Source organism: Nerophis lumbriciformis, linkage group LG35 (genome assembly GCF_033978685.3).
Source record: "Nerophis lumbriciformis linkage group LG35, RoL_Nlum_v2.1, whole genome shotgun sequence".
Taxonomy (NCBI): domain Eukaryota; kingdom Metazoa; phylum Chordata; class Actinopteri; order Syngnathiformes; family Syngnathidae; genus Nerophis; species Nerophis lumbriciformis.
Genome location: NC_084582.2, coordinates 24,502,008 through 24,521,165, shown reverse-complemented (window position 1 = coordinate 24,521,165; position 19,158 = coordinate 24,502,008). Strand labels below are relative to the sequence as shown.

Below are 19,158 nucleotides of genomic sequence, written 5' to 3'. Positions count from 1 at the left end.
GTAGAAAGGAATCATAAAGCAGGCATTCTGCTCGGCTTCAGTCACTGACCAGTACCTGTTGCCCGCCTTTTGAAATTCTATGTCCTCCGCAGAACTGCACAAAATCTCACTTTTTTAGCATTTTACAACATCCAATTTCACTTCACTTGCACTTTTTTTCGCATTGCCATGAGAAAAGTCTGCCTCAAGCTTGGGAGATCTTTTGAGAGGAAATAAATTAAGTAATAAGAACAAAAAGAACATTTTCTCACTGTAACGACAAGCGGCGCTTTATTTCGCTTGCGCATTATTCTGCCAAGCAAGTACCATTTTTTAAATCAATACTTGATGAAATAACCAAGAAACGTCACACTATAAAGCCTACCTTTATAGTTACGGATTTTTGCAGTCATATACCCCAATTAGTTCTTATCTAAACTTATTTGTGATTAAACACATGTCCTAAAGTTAATGCTGATCTCCAACCAACAACAAAAACATGTAGTTTGTAAGAAACAAGCATTTATTAACACAACTGTGGTGTTCTTACTCCAATTGCTCAAAACAAAAGTAAATCCAGAGGCTTACTAATAATGTTTTACAAGCTTTAAACATGTGTTGATGGCCGTGGTTGTATTTTCCTCCAAAAGTCAAAGAGCTGTGTACAAAAGGCCCATTCAGATTTGTTTGGAGTGTGACTCCGGCAGCAAATGAACAGCTCAGCAGCTTAAGTGTTTCCAAATGTAACCGACAAGATCAAATGGTATGATTTGGGCTCACATTTAGCTGTTTGAATGCCAGTTTTCGTTGCTACTGTATGGAAGAAACCCAGCCTTTACAGTATGTCTCTAAGGGAAAACAAAGAACCACCGAAGGTACAGATAGAACCCTGGATCCTGTAAATCTGATCTTATTATACTGTATGAGCAACACTATTGCAAGCTACACTGTAAAGACAAAAGTATTTCTCCGGGTGATTGTGGCCTCTACATCCCTACTGGAAGCTTTTGTCTATAAGTAGTAGTATCAATAATTGGAATACAGTACCTATTGTATTCATTCGAGTTTGCAGGTGTACCCGATGTACAGTACAGGCCAACATTTTGGACACACCTTCTCCTCATTCAATGCGTTTTCTTTATTTGCATGACTATTTACATTGTAGATTGCCACTGAAGGCATCAAAACTATGAATGAACAAATGTGGAGTTATGTACTTAACAAAAAAAAGTGAAATAACTGAAAAAAAAAATTCTTCAACTCTTCAAAATAGCCACCCTTTGCTCTGATTACTTTTTTGCACACACTTGGCATTCTCTCAATGAACTTTAAGCACACCTCTGAAGTTAAAACCATTTCAGGTTGAAGCTCATCGTTTATTTAATATTTGGAATGCTTAAAAAAAAAAAAAAAGTCCATCCGTTGTCATGTCTTTCATAATGGTTGTGAACGATATGCAAAATTCCAAAAAACAAGTGCAGTTCCTCTTTAGGTTAAAGTTAAAGTTGAAATACCAATGATTGTCACACACACACTAGGTGTGGTGAGATTATCCTCTCCATCACCCTCACTCCCTGGGAGGTGCGGAGAGCAGTGAGCCGCGCCCGGGAATAATTTTTGGTGATTGAACCCCCAATTCCAACCCTTGATGCTGAATGCCAAGCAGGGAGGTAATGGGTCCCATCTTTATAGTCTTTGGTATGACTCGGCCGGGGTTTGAACACACAACCTACCGATCTCACCTACCGATCTCAGGGCGGACACTTACCGAGTCATGAACAAACACATTTTCTAATGTAATCTTACATTTCTTATCTTTGGGAACAAAAACAACCACTGCATTTGTAAAGGACATGAAACTTACGGGTGATAAATATAATCCATGAAGGACTCAAGTATTTAGTATAAGTTGTTCAGCAAAGCATTATCTGCGATCACTAGTCTGCTGCTACAGCATCCTTGGCAGCACCTGAGTCCTTTTCATGCTTATCTGTAGGATTTGTGTCTTAGTGGTTCCTCCAGTTAAAGTCATTCACTTATCAAACCAGATTTATTCTAGCTGGTGCGTAAATATCACAAATGCATCGTTCCTATAAACAGCTTTTAAGTCACTCCGGACGGTGAAAAGAGCAAAACAGGAAGCAACGGAACATATTTATAAGAGAGAATGGTTCTGGGAACGTGAAAGGAGACACAAACCAAAAAGATGTGATAATGTTTCCAGCTGGCTGGGAGTTTTGGGGAGGTGAAAGAAAAGAGCGTAGGTGTAGGAGGGGATGGAGAAGTGGTGCAGCATTCCTGTCTGAACACACCAAGCGGGACCACAAAGGAGAAAAGAAGTTAATCTGAAATCCAGATGCCTTAAGGACTAACAGAGGGTCAAACTAATCCAAACACACACTCACAAATTCACAGAGCTCCATCCCTTCTTGTGTTCTCTGTTGTTTTTCTCAGATTTTTACAAGTCAGCAGCCGGACTAAAACCAACTGGATACTTTTTACGCTCGTGTTGTCTTGTTAAACTTTGCAGGCTGCAGGATTTGTTTCTGGAGTCTATTTTATACAGTTTGGTTTAGTTTGCCTCGGCAGCGATTTCCAGGTGAGTGTGTGGAAAATGTGTTGCACTCTTTTGGATGTTAATTAACTATCTCACATGATGACTTAAACAGTAAAGTATTTCCATTATTTGACAGCTTATGATTTAATGCATGTCAAAAGGCTTGGCAATGAAACTCCACTGACATATTTTTCTTTATACCCATCATGACATGTATTTACAGATATTAACAAGTACGGTTCGTCTCTGTGCAGTCACTACTTAGAAATTTGCCTGGTCAGCATGCTTGTATGAATGCTAAAGAAAATGTGATTGCTTACCATACCATACCATTATTTTCTTCAAATACAGTATATTTATTTCATATGAGTTTCCATATGAGTTGGGAAATTGTGTTAGATGTAAATATAAACGGAATACAATGATTTGCAAATCCTTTTCAACCCATAATCAATTGAATGCACTACAAAGACAAGATATTTGATGTGCAAACTCATTAACTTTATTTTTTTTTGCAAATAATAATTAACTTAGAATTTCATGGCTGCAACACGTGTCAAAGTAGTTGGTAAAGGGCATGTTCACCACTGTGTTACATGGCCTTTCCTTTTAACAACACTCAGTAAACGTTTGGGAACTGAGAAGACACATTTTTAAGCTTCTCAGGTGGAATTATTTCCCATTCTTGCTTGATGAACAGCTTAAGTTGTTCAACAGTCCGGGGGTCTCCGTTGTGGTATTTAAGGTTTAATAATGTGCCACACATTTTCAATGGGAGACAGGTCTGGACTACAGGCAGGCCAGTCTAGTACCCGCACTTTTTTACTATGTTTTTTACTATGTTGATGTAACACGTGGCTTGGCATTGTCTTGCTGAAATAAGCAGGGGCGTCCATGGCAACGTTGCTTGGATGGCAACATATGTTGCTCCAAAACCTGTATGTACCTTTCAGCATTAATGGCGCCTTCACGGATGTGTAAGTTACCCATGTCTTGGGCTCTAATACACCCCCATACCATCACAGATGCTGGCTTTTCAACTTTGCGCCTATAACAATCCGGATGATTATTTTCCTCTTTGGTCCGGAGGACACGACGTCCACAGTTTCCAAAAACAACTTGAAATGTGGACTCGTCAGACCACAGAACACTTTTCCACTTTGTATCAGTCCATCTTAGATGAGCTCAGGCCCAGCGAAGCCGACGGCGTTTCTGGGTGTTGTTGATAAACGTTTTTTGCCTTGCATAGGAGAGTTTTAACTTGCACTTACAGATGTAGCGGCCAACTGTAGTTACTGACAGTGGGTTTCTGAAGTGTTCCTGAGCCCATGTGGTGATATCCTTTGCACACTGATGTCGCTTGTTGATGTAGTACAGCCTAAGGTCACGGGCTTAGCTGCTTACGTGCAGTGATTTCTCCAGATTCTCTGAACCCTTTGATGATATTACGGACCGTAGATGGTGAAATCCCTAAATTCCTTGCAATAGCTGGTTGAGAAAGGTTTTTCTTAAACTGTTCAACAATTTGCTCACGCATTTGTTGACAAAGTGGTGACCCTCGCCCCATCCTTGTTTGTGAATGACTGAGCATTTCAAGGAATCTACTTTTATACCCAATCATGGCACCCACCTGTTCCCAATTTGCCTGTTCACCCGTGGCATGTTCCAAATAAGTGTTTGATGAGCATTCCTCTACTTTATCAGTATTTATTGCCACCTTTCCCAACTTCTTTGTCACGTGTTGCTGGCATCAAATTCTAAAGTTAATGATTATTTGCAAAAAAAATTTTTTATCAGTTTGAACATCAAATATGTTGTCTTTGTAGCATTTTCAACTGAATATGGGTTGAAAATGATTTTCAAATCATTGTATTCTGTTTATATTTACATCTAACACAATTTCTCAACTCATATGGAAACGGGGTTTGTATAAATACAGTATGTATTTATTGTGTGCCCGTTTTAATTTCCGAAAAATAGATTTTGGCTGCATGTTATACATTGATAATAAAGATCTATCTAGATCAGTGATTCTCAAACTGTGGTACGTGTACCACTAGTGGTACGTCTAAGAATCACTTGATCAATGTACAGTGTTTTATTTTTCCTATAATCAAACACAGCGTTACTGTTCAAACTGTGTCTAATGTTGCAGTGGCCAAAAATATTGAATATGCTTGTTAAATAAAACCTTGACTTGTTTTTAATGAATGCTTAGGCCTAGTACGCTACTGTATTTTAATGTTGGTCGTTATGGTGGTACAAAGTGTACTTGGAGAGCAAAGTTTTTTTCTGAAGTGGTAAAAAGGTTTGAGAACCACTGATTTAGATGGATAAATCACTGCAACTAAAGGATTTGTAAATGCATGGCACTATATCCCCCTGAAAACCAGCGTCCTCTGCAGTGGACATTTGCTTTTTTCACTATTAATTTCGTCAGAATTGCACATTTCGGGGGGTTAATGCAGAACACAAATGTCCACTGCAGAGAATGCGAGTGCCCAGGAGGGAATGGAAACAAATGTGGAAAATTCACTGCAGTACTGCGTTTCCCTCAACATATGATATCTTGAAAGAGACAGAAGCAGTGAGTTGGCTGAGAGTCAGCGTAATGTTTATGACATGAAGGTGCATGGATCCCTCCTGAGGCACAGACCTCAGCCAGGACATCCTCCCAACTGGACCATTGTCCATCATATAAAGTGAACTTCTTATTAAGTGCAAGTACTATGCTGCCAATGCTGGTTCCATTTAAAAATCTGTGTTTTTATATACAGTACACACAGTTTGTTTATAAGAATCAAAATGGGGCGGTTGAATGCTCAAAAACAAAATGAAGAAAGAAAGAATGGGTTGCAGTGCTCACAAGATAACTTCAACATGAGCTGTAACTTAAACTAGCATCGTCATGCTTGAAACGACAGCACGCCAGCCTCACCCTAATTCTTTAAGCGGCATCCTAATCTTGATCTCTTTCAACACCTACAGAGCAAAGACAAATTGGGTGATTTAATGTGTGAGGAGAAAACGTGTGAGGTGAGGACAAAACGTGCGAGGTGAAAACATATACCGTATTTTTCGGACTATAAGTCGCAGTTTTTTTCATAGTTTGGCCAGGGGTGCGACTTATACTCAGGAGCAGTGTTGGGACTAACGCGTTACAAAGTAACGCGTTACTGTAACGCCGTTACTATCGGCGGTAACTAGTAATCTAACGCGTTATTTTTTATATTCAGTAACTCCGTTACCGTTACTACATGATGCGTTACTGCGTTATTTTGCGTTATTTTTTATGTAGTATCGGCTAGAAACTGAGAAGATCTGAGTGTCGCTGCTGAAGAGGCGACAAAAAAGAGGCGCGCCGCGCGCTGTCTGTGTGTACGTGTGTGTGTGTGAGTGTGTGTGTGGGGGAGGGGGCGTGTCTGTGTCTACTATCAAGACGTCATGGCGAACCCCGAAGCCGAGTTTCTTAAAATGGAGATATTTTCAGTACGTTTCTTTTATCGACCACAAAGAAAAGAACATTTTAGCTGAATGTAAGTTTCAAATATGCTGAAACAGCGACAAAAACAACATGCTTCGACGAAGCTAGTAAAGAGACACACTCACCTCCACCTCCAACAGCGGCTGGATTTTAACGAGGCACTGCACACGTGAAGGTACACACACTCTGTCAATTCTCTTATATACTCTTTCATTTTAAACTTTTAGAGTGTTTGATTATCACATCACTCTAAATGTTTAGACTATAAAGTTCACAAACCTAAAGAGGGATACTAGTGGGCCAGGCTAATATTTCCTTTTCTCTAAACTAAGTGGGGAAATGTGTAGAGTGTTCTGGGCTTCAGACATGATTTTATTTCAGAATTCCTTGAGAAAACGCCTGGTTAGGCTTTATGTATGTAGTGTGTGCCTTTCTTGTTTTACAGCTATGTTGTTATTATGCTGTTTGTTACTTATGTATGTTAAGTTGCAGCTATTTAAAATAGTTTTGTCAATTTGTTCTGGTCTGAAACAAATTGGCCCTTTAAAACATATCTTTGTCTTTGTGTGTTGTATGTAGAGCACATTGCTTAGCAGAGTTCAATGATGCAAATGCATGTCAAGTTGAACAACAGATTGTATTATTCTCCAGTGCAATAACAGTACTAAAATTAAGGCTAAAAGGGCATTAAATGGGGCCTTAAAAAAATTAAAAAATATATATATAAGTAACTAAATAGTTACTTTTCACAGTAACGCATTACTTTTTGGTTTAAGTAACTGAGTTAGTAACTGAGTTACTTTTGAAATAAAGTAACTAGTAACTGTAACTAGTTACTGGTTTTCAGTAACTAACCCAACACTGCTCAGGAGCGACTTATGTGTGAAATTTTTAACACATTACCCTAAAATATCAAATAATATTATTTAGCTCATTCACGTAAGAGACTAGACGTATAAGATTTCATGGGATTTAGCGATTAGGAGTGACAGATTGTTTGGTAAACATATAGCATGTTCTATATGTTGTAGTTATTTGAATGACTCTTACCATAATATTTTACGTTAACATACCAGGCACGTTCTCAGTTGGTTATTTATGCGTCCTATAACGTACACTTATTCAGCCTGTTGTTCACTATTCTTTATTTATTTTAAATTGCCTTTCAAATGTCTATTCTTGGTGTTGGGTTTTATGAAATAAATTTCCCCAAAAAATGCGACTTATACTCCAGTGCGACTTATATATGTTTTTTCCCTTCTTTATTATGCATTTCCGGCCGGTGCGACTTATACTCCGGAGCGACTTATACTCCGAAAAATACGGTACTCAATAACTATTCCTGACTAGATTAGAGGTTTTTTTTTTGCCAGTCATTTAGTAAGATCTTTTATTGATATTCATGTGTACGCCCCGATTTTTGTAGAATTAAGTTTTTGAAGACATTTTTTGCCAAAGGTTTGCCCTGGTTTTAATGTACAATTTGGGTTATCGTGCTAGTCCTGCTTTGCCTGCACATTAATCCGCAGAGTCTTGTGCCCAAACGAAGAATCCCATACATCGGTCACAGTCTGTATTCTTTCGACTGCAAAGCACTTTGATAGAGAAGCATTATTAAAATAAATAACTTGTAACAAAGTACAAAAGGGTGCTGTCTATGTAGTTCTGCCCTCCTCCTCTCTTCTCATCACGGTCTTTGCCAAGAAGTCACGTGACGTCGACTGATGTCAACTGTTCCTTTATCCATTCCAATCGTCATTTATATGTATTTCACACTGTTTTCTGCATATAATATGTAAATATTACATATATATTATACTTTATATTGCTACTATGGTACATTTTTAGTCTACATTATACCTTTCCATCCTTACCCTTTGCATTCTTTGTAACTGAGCTACTGTGTGGAACAATTTCCCTTGTGGATCAATAAAGTTTGTCTAAGTCCAAGTAAAACTATGATTAAAATGTGTTTTGTGTTATTGTTGTTGGTGCTAATCTCCTTATGCCATTTGTCTATGTATATTCTGCCAAAGATCACAATTTTCAACCAATATCCTTTAAACTTAGAAGAAGCGAGCCAATGTAGTTACGCCATCGCCTCAATGCAGCAGCAGAATCTAGGCATTAGAATCACCATCATGTTTACCATCCTTACACCACTACGCTAATCCAAGCATGAACGCCACATGATATTTGTAACAAGTAGCTAAGTATATATTCACATTTTTATTCTTATCTGAGTAAATCCCTACTAGCTACAACTCAGTGAATGACATTAAATCTATTAACACTTGGTATAGCTAGGGTCAAAGGTCGGAGCAATTTTTTGGAAGGAAATTTGGGATAAAAGAATCTAACAAACATGTTGCTTAAAATATTGATGTATTTATTTAAAGACAACACAGCAGTATGTATGTAAAAAAAAAAATATATATATATATATATATAAATATATATATATATATATATATATATATATATATATATATATATATATATATATATATATATATATATATATATATATATATATATATCAGTGACCTGCAGTCACTAGAGGCCGTGCCTCACCTGTCATCATGGAAAGAAAAAAAAATGTAAAAAGAAAAGAAAAAAATTAAATTGTTATATGTGTTACGATCCGCTGCCCGGATCAGAGTTTGTTTATGTTTGTGTCACGTGTTTTCAGCACCTTGAGTTTAGTTTGTTTCTGTTGCCATGACGGCAGATTGTGCGCACCTGCCTCTGGTTAGTGTTCGGGACGCGCACCTGTTGCCCGGGCGCTAATCAGAGGGCTATTTAGTCTTTGCTCTGGCCTCACTCTGTCTGGCTTCGTAGTTTGTTCTCACACAACTGATGACGACGATTATTTACTGTTTCTTAGCTACTAGTTCTCACGCTAGGCTCTTTTGGTTTGCTAGCTCCCACGCTAGCCCTTTTGTTTATTCATCATATTATTTATATTTAAAATAAATCATTTTTCCTACCTGCAAGCTGTGTCCGAAGCCGTCTGCATCCTTGGGAGAACCACACCCGCATCACTATGCGACCACATCGTTTCAGTACGAAGCCAGCAGAAAACAACTCTCCCGCACTGGCTAACGAGGAGTTGGACGAAGGTACGCTCATGGTGTTGCGAGCGATGGAAGCCGAGACGCTTCGCTATTCGACGGAGGAGAGGTCGAATCTCATGTGGGGACCTGGAGGCTCTCTTATCCCCATCGATTCCCTCTGGTCGGAAGACATCGCCGCTACACCGCAGTACCGTGCGCGCCGTCAAAGACGGAAGCCGGCCAGGAGGTCTTTCCCTCGCCTCCAAGACGCGCCGCTCCTGCAAACTCCTCCCCCGGACCGAAGCAAGCTACATTCAGCCCAAACTCCCCCTCCTCAGATGTTTGGCAACCCCATCGACCACTTCGCCAAAAAGTTCTCCGATTGGGCTGTAAGTCACATGGACAGTTGCAACAGTAATGTCATGTCATTGGCGCCTCCCGAAGAGGTAACTCCGCCCACTTCTGATGACATCATTGAACAAGATTTTTTTTTTTCCATCTTCTAAGTCTTTCTGTCAGCCAATACCAAATGACTTTCATTGTAAGATAAGACATTATCAGGACATTTTTATTAAGTGTAAGTCTAGTCAGTCACATTCTGATTTTCAGACTCCACCTCCAGTGACTTTGGTTCCGCCCCCAGTGACTATTGCTCCGCCCACTGCACATATTTTTTCCCCCTGTGCTCCCACTCAATCTCAAGTGGGGGATGATAATAGTCAATTTGGACGATTTGAAGAAGAGTATACCCCCCTCCATACCTCCCCCCACCCACCCTTGAAGACAGTTCCAAACCGCAAAGAGCGCGTCTGGTATCCGCGTCTTGAGGTGGGGGCTAGTACTGGGAACTGTGCTAGTGCGGTGGCACAACTTCGGCGTGCTAAGCCGCAACCTCCTGCACGGCCACCGCCACCAGTTTTTCGGCGTGCTAAGCCGCAACCTCCTGCACGGCCACCGCCACCAGTTTTTCGGCGTGCTAAGCCGCAACCCCCTGCACGGCCACCGCCACCAGTCTTTCGGCGTGCTAAACCGCAACCTCCTGCACGGCCACCGCCACCAGTCCTTCGTCCTGCTAAGCCACAACCGCCAGCTAGGCCACCTCCAGCTGCACCTCGGCTAGCACCTGTTCCTGCACCTCGGCTGACACACCAAGCTTCGTCTCCAGTACCTCCACCACACCAAGCTCCACCATGCCAAGTTCCTCGGCTGGTTCCCACACCAGCGCCGGCTCCAAGGCTGGTTCCCACACCAGCGCCGGCTCCAAGGCTGGTTCCCACACCAGCGCCGGCTCCAAGGCTGGTTCTTACACCAGCGCTGGCTCCAAGGCTGGTTCTCACACCAGCGCCGGCTCCAAGGCTGGTTCTCACACCAGCGCCGGCTCCAAGGCTGGTTCTCACACCAGCGCCGGCTCCAAGGCTGGTTCTCACACCAGCGCCGGCTCCAAGGCTGGTTCTCACACCAGCACCGACTCCAAGACCAACCCCTGTCCCGGCTCCAAGGCTGGTTCCCACACCAGCGCCGGCTCCACGGCTGGTACCCACACCAGCGCCGGCTCCACGGCTGGTACCCACACCAGCGCCGGCTCCACGGCTGGTACCCACACCAGCGCCGGCTCCACGGCTGGTACCAGAACCTGCACCTGCTCCACGGATGGTACCAGAACCTGCACCTGCTCCACAGCTGGTACCAGAACCTGCACCTGCTCCACGGCTGGTACCAGAACCTGCACCTGCCTCCACGGCGACGACGTCTCCTCCTGCCTCCACGGCGACGACGTCTCCTCCTGCCTCCACGGCGACGTCGGCTCCTCCTTCCTCCACGGCGACGTCGGCTCCTCCTGCCTCCACGGCGACGTCGGCTCCTCCTGTTTCCACGGCGACGTCGGCTCCTCCTGTTTCCACGGCGACGTCTGCTCTCTCCTCGTCTTCGTCTCAGCGACCTCGAGTGGTCTGGCTGCGCAAGCGGCGCTCTCGGAGGTTTGTTTATGGACGCCAGTGGCGCAAACAGCAGCGACACCCGAGACGTAGTCGTAGAACTCTCCGGCTGCTGAACTTCTGGCGCCACTCACGCCCACCTTCTCGGCAGCCACGAATGTGGCCTTTCCGTGGTCGCCCGCCTCGCCTGCGGCAGCGGCGTTCCACTCGCCGCCGCCACCTGACTCTTCCCCGGTGGATTCGGGGACACGTGGCCTGGCGACCCACCACCAAATCCTCCCTCCACCCTCCCTTGACTCTCGAACTATTTCTTGTTTTTTGGGTTCTAGTTTTATTTAGTGTCAAGGGACATCTGGAATCTGTCCTTTAAGGGGGGAGTACTGTTACGATCCGCTGCCCGGATCAGAGTTTGTTTATGTTTGTGTCACGTGTTTTCAGCACCTTGAGTTTAGTTTGTTTCTGTTGCCATGACGGCAGATTGTGCGCACCTGCCTCTGGTTAGTGTTCGGGACGCGCACCTGTTGCCCGGGCGCTAATCAGAGGGCTATTTAGTCTTTGCTCTGGCCTCACTCTGTCTGGCTTCGTAGTTTGTTCTCACACAACTGATGACGACGATTATTTACTGTTTCTTAGCTACTAGTTCTCACGCTAGGCTCTTTTGGTTTGCTAGCTCCCACGCTAGCCCTTTTGTTTATTCATCATATTATTTATATTTAAAATAAATCATTTTTCCTACCTGCAAGCTGTGTCCGAAGCCATCTGCATCCTTGGGAGAACCACACCCGCATCACTATGCGACCACGTCGTTTCAATATGTATCCAGTGATTATACTATAAAGTTATTTTCCATTTAACTTCACCAGTTTTAGATTATTTTTATTCAAAATCGCTGAATTTTCACATTTGCCGTTCAAATACTGAGAAGAGACGGTGCGGTGAACAGCAGCCAGTTGAGGCACGTCACTCAGTGCCGCAACATGGATTGCGCAATGACTCGGCTAACTGCTGGCCTGCTGTGCAGTGAGACTGTATTGCTATATGAACTATATTATACATTTCCATAGTTTAGTTAGCTGAGGTATATAATGTACAGTGTATTTTGTCAACAACTGTATGTGTGTAACGTATTTCTTGTGCTGAGCGATCATAAAACGGCTGCAAAAGACGCACTGGCTGAGGCTCGCCTCCTGCACCCCTGCCGTAGAATTGTTATATCAACTAAAGCCCACACTTAAACTTTCCATGTGCAAGATTGAATCTATTTTTAAAAATTATTTCATAAGAAGCCAAAAAGTGCAAAAACAATAATGTTGGTGTTGGAGGAGTTGTGAATGACTGCAGGGACACAACATTAGATACACCTGCAGACTGCAGGTGTACCTAATTCACAACTCCTCCAACACGAACATTATTGTTTTTGCACTTTTTGGCTTCTTATTAAATAACTTTTGTAACCTATTTTCATGGGCTTTCCTCTTTGTGATGTTAAGTTCCTGTTATGCGCTGTTATACAGTATATGCCTTGAGCTCTTATTTTGAAGGCGCTAAGAGTGGAAGTGATGTCACGTTGCGGAGGTTTTTGAAAGAAGGTAAATAAAGTGGTCCTCATGTAAACTGGAGCCTCTGTGTTTGTTATTTTGTAGCTTCATACAGTATAGGCGACATTTATAAACCCTCGGTTACACTTTTTTAAATAGATTCAATCATGCACGTGGAAAGTTTAAGTGAGGGCTTTAGTTGCGGCGCATGGACTTAATTTCTAAGTAAAGGTAAGACCATAATAAAGTTTTTTTTATTAAATGTGCTTTTTTGTGTGCTACAGTTTGTATGTGTAAAGTTAAAGTTAAGTTAAAGTACCAATGATTGTCACACACACACTAGGTGTAATGAAATTTGTCCTCTGCATTTGACCCATCCCCTTGATCACCCCCTGGGAGGTGAGGGGAGCAGTGGGCAGCAGCGGCGCCGCGCCCGGGAATCATTTTTGGTGATTTAACCCCCAATTCCAACCCTTGATGCTGAGTGCCAAGCAGGGAAGAATGCTGGTATGAGCTTTTAAACATAACCCGTTAACTGCTGCCAATCAAATGGTGAATAAGATACTCTTTAGGGTTCATATGTTTGTAAATCTGACTGTGATGAAGTCAGTGCCTCACCAGCCATCAACCTCACCGCACGTCACTGATACTTATCTTAAGTATATAGTATACTATACATATATATATATATATATATATATATGTATATATACATATATATATATATATATATATATATATATATATATATGTATAGTATACTATATAAGTAAGTATATAGTATACTATATATATATATATATATATATATATATATATATATATATATATATATATATATATATATATATATATATATATATATGTATAGTATACTATATACTTAAGATAAGTACAGATCTCGGCCAAGGATTTAGCATTTTCTACATGCAATATCATGATGCTGCATAAGAATTGCAACATGATCTGATTAGATCCAACATGTTGAATGGGATCTTTAGTGCTACATTCAAATCACTGCTGAATCTGGCCTTAAGTCTCATGAAACTTAGTTTGGCTTTAGGGCTTCCGGATCCTACAGCCATAGCGAACTGTTTTTTTGAAACTTTACCAAACTATCAAAATTCTTGCTTGTTTTCACTTACTTTTTCTATTTACTTCCAGGAGATCTTCTTATCTAATCATATTTTTTAACTTTTGCATTCTCTGGCAACATCTTTCCTGCTATGGTGTCTGTTTTTACTGTCATCTGTTACTTCCGTCCTCTCTCTGTGTCTCCAAGGTGAATGGTAAAACCATTAGCGAGGAAGACCGAGTCCGACAGTATCTTTGACCCAGGAAGACAATTCCAGACCACTGGATTCTAGAGAGCAGTTATAAAGATATCTTTATTGCTCTTTTAAGTCAAGGTAGCCCGTAGAAGATCATGAGACACACAAACTGTCGGCCTCATTACTACGTTAGCATACAAATATTGCATTCTCATGCACTATAATACTGTGGCTACGAGAAAGTCAGATTCTTGGACTCAGAGCAGAACTGTTCAAGTTTAAAGAACATTCCAGAAACTCGTAGCTTGTGCCCAACAGTTAACCCTGCCCTTTGATTCCACTACGGAGGCAGAAACACAAAGGTCAATTTGTCCTTATCCTGACTACAAGCAAACCTGCCATTTGCCTCGAATCACTTATGTGTGGGCTACATACTGTATGTTTGATACAATACATCATCAAAATAGTGTAGTGTCGCTGTGGGTGCATCCGGTTTTCCCAGCAAACTTTGGTGTAAATGGTTGTTGCTAAAGGTAAGCCTCTAAATTTAATTAATTTCTCTATGATTCCCCATAGCAGTAGTAGTTGTGTTAATGTGTATTCGTGTTCCTGTTATTATTTGAGTTGGCTGTTGCATGCTAACATTTAACAATTCATCGCTTCCTGCAGATGCATTAATGGCGTGAGCAGCCTCAGTGATTGAGATATGGCGTTGTGCTGGTGCACCATGGTCTTCTGCAGGTTGGCTCCAGTGTGCTTTCCCCTTATCGTCACATCACTGCTATGGCTAACGGTAAATATGATCTATACATGAACTGGCTAATTGGTTAGTTTCAAGCACTCACACACTGCTAATCATTGACATGATTTATCATTTTGATAAACAATCATTCATTTCCTGTATATTTATGTACATGCAGTAGGGGCTACAACCTCCCAGAGTGTTAATAAATAGATGCAGAATTATTCTGATTTTTATTATCTTATTCTGTTCTGTGGTATTAGTTAACTTCCCTTCCCATGTAATCACCAAAATGGTCTGTGATCCCTCCCTTCTTGCAGATCTCCCCCGCCCATGCTGTACCTCCCTGTCCACGGAGCTGTAGCTGTCCAGGTGTCAAAGATGTCCACTGTACATTCAGACATCTCACTGCTATGCCAAACAACTTTCCCAAAGACACAGAGAGGCTCAACTTAGGGTAAGCTATGTTTTTTAAGGCGTGTCACTTTAAATCTAAAATTAAACCAAAATGTCATCTTGTCCCAACATGTATGATTAGAAAGCATACCATTGCTTGTCATTTGTTTATGCTTAATAAACCTGCAGGCACTTTTTTTTTTTTCTTACATAATGGATTTAATCAAGAAGATAGTCAACACATAATTCACAGTGCATTTAATATGACAACTTCTGCTTGAAAGCCAGGAGCTGATGGTTTAGTACCAAACTGGGGGGCAGGGGGTCCTAATCACCTCCATGTGGGTCTTTGTATATCATATTGGATGGAGCTTTCAGCACCACTCTCTCACAAGTAGGGAAACAAACCCAGCCACTGTTTAGGTTGGAAAAACAGCGTGGTCTCATAATTAGCTCCTGACTGTGTATTTGGATTCATCAATTTGACAGGGGGCAGCAAACGTTGCACCACTGCACATACTGTAGAATTCAAACCGTTTGCACAAGGGGTCCATTAAGAGGAAAGTCCATCGTCACAATTAAGGTGCACTGCATTTTCTGTTTCTTTGGCTCTTGTGCTTTGGTGGGATAAAGCATTTACTTATGAAATGTTATTTACAGAGGTAAACCCCTGCTAACTCTTACATACGTGAAGAAAACAAGTTGTTTGATTGTTTGCCCGAGCCTTTTGTGTTAAAAGCAGTTTCTAAAATTAGCCTATGACCCTCCACTTCTCCCATACGTCCATCATGTATCCAGCAGCAAATTATCTGTCAGCACAGACAGGTTCACCCGAACCTGGGCTTCTTGTTGAGAAAAATCTTGTCAATTGTGTTCAGAGACCAGTTTATCAATTCCATCTTTTAGATTTGGAGAACAGGCTCCAAAAAAAGTTGAGACGAGACGAAGAAGCAAAAGCGGGGGAGGATAAGGGAGAGGAAAGGGAAGTGTCCGCCTTCGTTTAGAGCAAGCAAGAAAAAACACTAGATGTTTATTCATATAAACATGTCTGAAACAAATAAACCATACCATGCCATACTTTTCCTTCCAAACAGCACACATCTGGCTCATCCAACACAATAATCAATCCCATGAAGTATAATACGGCTCTAAGTCTAAAGAAGGTTTCAATATTATTGCGTACAGCCATATTCATTTGAGATGCATCAATATTTACATGGGGCAAAGTGCGATCAGACAGGAATAAAGAGAAAGCTTCATCACAGCAGACATTTGGATGAGGACCAGACCTTCAGGGAGATGACAGAAGAGTCTTTTCAAAACACCAGACCACCCACTTACCAATAGTTCAAACAACAGCATTTAGAATACTGTAAGTTCGGACCAGGCATGTTCCATGGGTTTTACTTACATTTGAGGCCTTTTTGTTTAAGGTCTGTAAAAAAGTTTCAAAAGAGCGTCAGACTGTCTGTGCCTTTGTCAAAACGCTAAATTACTTACATGATGTCACTTGCACTATATCAACTCCAAACACTTGCTGCAGGTGGCTGAACTGATTTAGCACCAAATTGAGACACTGTTTACATCGGCATCGGTGCTATTATGGAACCGGATTTCGCTAATTCCTAATCTCAAATAGGCAGGTCCAAGTACAGTAGAGTATGTATAAAATGATGCTGAGATTACACTCAGACTTGCTTAAGACTATTTTTTGACTTATGTCCTTTACTGTTGGGCTATGTGTTTATTTGTATGTCCCTTTCATTACTAAACCCATTTTCACAATAGACAATAAACATCTTGGATGGTGGCTTGGAACACATCAAACATACTGCCATTGTTTGGATTTGATCTTTTTTAATTTCCGAAAGACTTAGCACTGTAAACACAGTATTGCTTACTTTAAATTAATAAACATGCATTTAGTCTTTGTAAACAGAAATTATACATATGTTTGTATGCATATGGAACAGGGAATTAGGAAAACATCAACAGTAGGCACTGAAAGGGGAACTGCACTTTTTTAGGAATTTTGCTTATCTTTCACAATCATTATGACGAGAGATTTTAATGCATTCTAACTTGTAAATAAACATAAATAAAAGTCTGCTTACGATGGAGCCAATGGTAGGTCCTCTATTCCGCTGATAAGACCCAATAAATGACCATCCAAAAACCGGGAACAATACTCTATTTACATTTCGCGACTTGAATATTAATATTATTGATATTGTTATTAAAAATACTAACATAGACAAATTATTTATAGCAGTGCTGTGATCACTAGCTTGTGTAACTATGTTGACATCATCGACTGGTGAGCTGCTTTCTCGCCTCGGAGCTCATGGAAGTTTATTCCATCCATCCATCCATTTACTACCGCTTGTCTCTTTCGGAGTCATGGGGGGTGCTGGAGCCTATCTAGATCATACATAATGTCTCTCTCCTTGATAGTAGAAGGATGAGGACGTAATCCGCTAAATTGGTATGCTTTGACAGCCAATTTAGACCCTCAAATGGCGGTAAAGATATGAAGACGCCTGGTTCCACCTCCCTTTTCCTCGCGAGGACTATGAGTCATTCTTCATCTAAACGGAAATATAACACAAATCTATCAATCTGCATCCTAATAACAGCAGACATTGTATAGTAAATGATGTTATGCTTAAAAGAGAAGAAGTCACATGGAGAGGGGTGTATGCACCCTGTACATCGTTTATCATTTTGGTCTGCCTTAACATGGGCGTCATAGTCCTTGTAGTTGCAAGGTTTTAAGCAATATTTAGGGTAAACAGTCCCTTTGCTATGATTTGTTGTACATACATGGGCCCAATGTTTTTTGCTCTCGCACTTTGCTACGTCATTTGCTGAACAAAATGTACAAACAAATGCATGACATTCTGTTCCACACTTCTGCAAAATTCAACAGGTCATGGAGTTAATCAAATGCACAATACTTTCCACATTGATCTATGTGAAGCATGAATATTCAATAAGCATCAATATAAGTAGTCAATATTAAAATACATTCAAGGTTAATCTTTATATAGTTAATGAGCAGTTTAAGACTTAGACAAACTTTATTGATCCAAAAGGGAAATTGTTCAAAGTTTAAAAGGCAGTAATTAACATAAAGTAACAGCATGATATCAATTGAGCAAGCCCAAGACTGGTGTAAATTGTAACAACTTTTTTTTAATTTTCCTGAGGGAACTCTCCTGAAGGAATCAATAAAGTACTATCTATCTAACTATTGGCTTCTTTATGTTCTCAGTATACTTCCTGCAAAGGTCTTACTATTTTATTTATTTATTTATTTGAATTAGGACAATGCATATTCATCAACATTGAGCAACAATGTAAATATGCTGGAGTTACCACAATAGCTAAATACTAGATGCACATACCGTATTTTTCGGACTATAAGTCGCAGTTTTTTTCATAGTTTGGCCGGGGGTGCGACTTATACTCAGGAGCGACTTATGTGTGAAATTATTAACACATTAGCGTAAAATATCAAATAATATTATTTAGCTCATTCACGTAAGAGACTAGACGTATAAGATTTCATGGGATTTAGCGATTAGGAGTGACAGATTGTTTGGTAAACGTATAGCATGTTCTTTTAATGTTATAGTTATTTGAATGACTCTTACCATAATATGTTACGTTTACATACCAGGCACGTTCTCAGTTGGTTATTTATGCGTCATATAACATACACTTATTCAGCCTGTTGTTCACTATTCTTTATTTATTTTAAATTGCCTTTCAAATGTCTATTCTTGGTGTTGGGTTTTACCAAATAAATTTCCCAAAAAAATGCGACTTATACTCCAGTGTGACTTATATATGTTTTTTTCCTTCTTTATTTTGTATTTTCGACAGGTGCGACTTATACTCCGGTGCGACTTATACTCCGAAAAATACGGTAGTTAGAAATGCTCACATGACTAAAACTGAAACTTTAAAGGAATATGGTTACTGTAAAGTCATTGTTTAAGGAGTGGTAAGATACAATTTCATTACTGTGTCAGATCAGGGGTCCCCAAACTACGGCCCGTGGGCCGTATCCCGCCAGCGTCCAAAATCCGGCTCGCGTGAAGTCCCAAGGTTAAAAAAAAAAAAAAAAAAGTATCATTATTATTTTTTTATTCGTCCTTTCAAATCCATTTAATACCCCTTGTTACTCTCTGTGTTT

At 40.7% G+C, this 19,158-nt stretch overlaps 1 protein-coding gene across 1 annotated transcript in view; it reads left to right on the top strand.

Moving 5' to 3' along the window:
- The first annotated feature begins 2,363 nt into the window (after positions 1–2,363).
- Positions 2,364–19,158, top strand: part of LOC133575158 (matrix-remodeling-associated protein 5) — a 40,969-nt gene continuing 24,174 nt past the window's right edge. Inside the window, exons 1-3 of the mRNA XM_061927703.2 lie at positions 2,364–2,578; positions 14,489–14,612; positions 14,882–15,018. Coding sequence (XP_061783687.2) covers positions 14,526–14,612; positions 14,882–15,018 — 224 coding nt within the window. The 5' untranslated portion in view covers positions 2,364–2,578; positions 14,489–14,525. The remainder of the gene's footprint in view (positions 2,579–14,488; positions 14,613–14,881; positions 15,019–19,158) is intronic.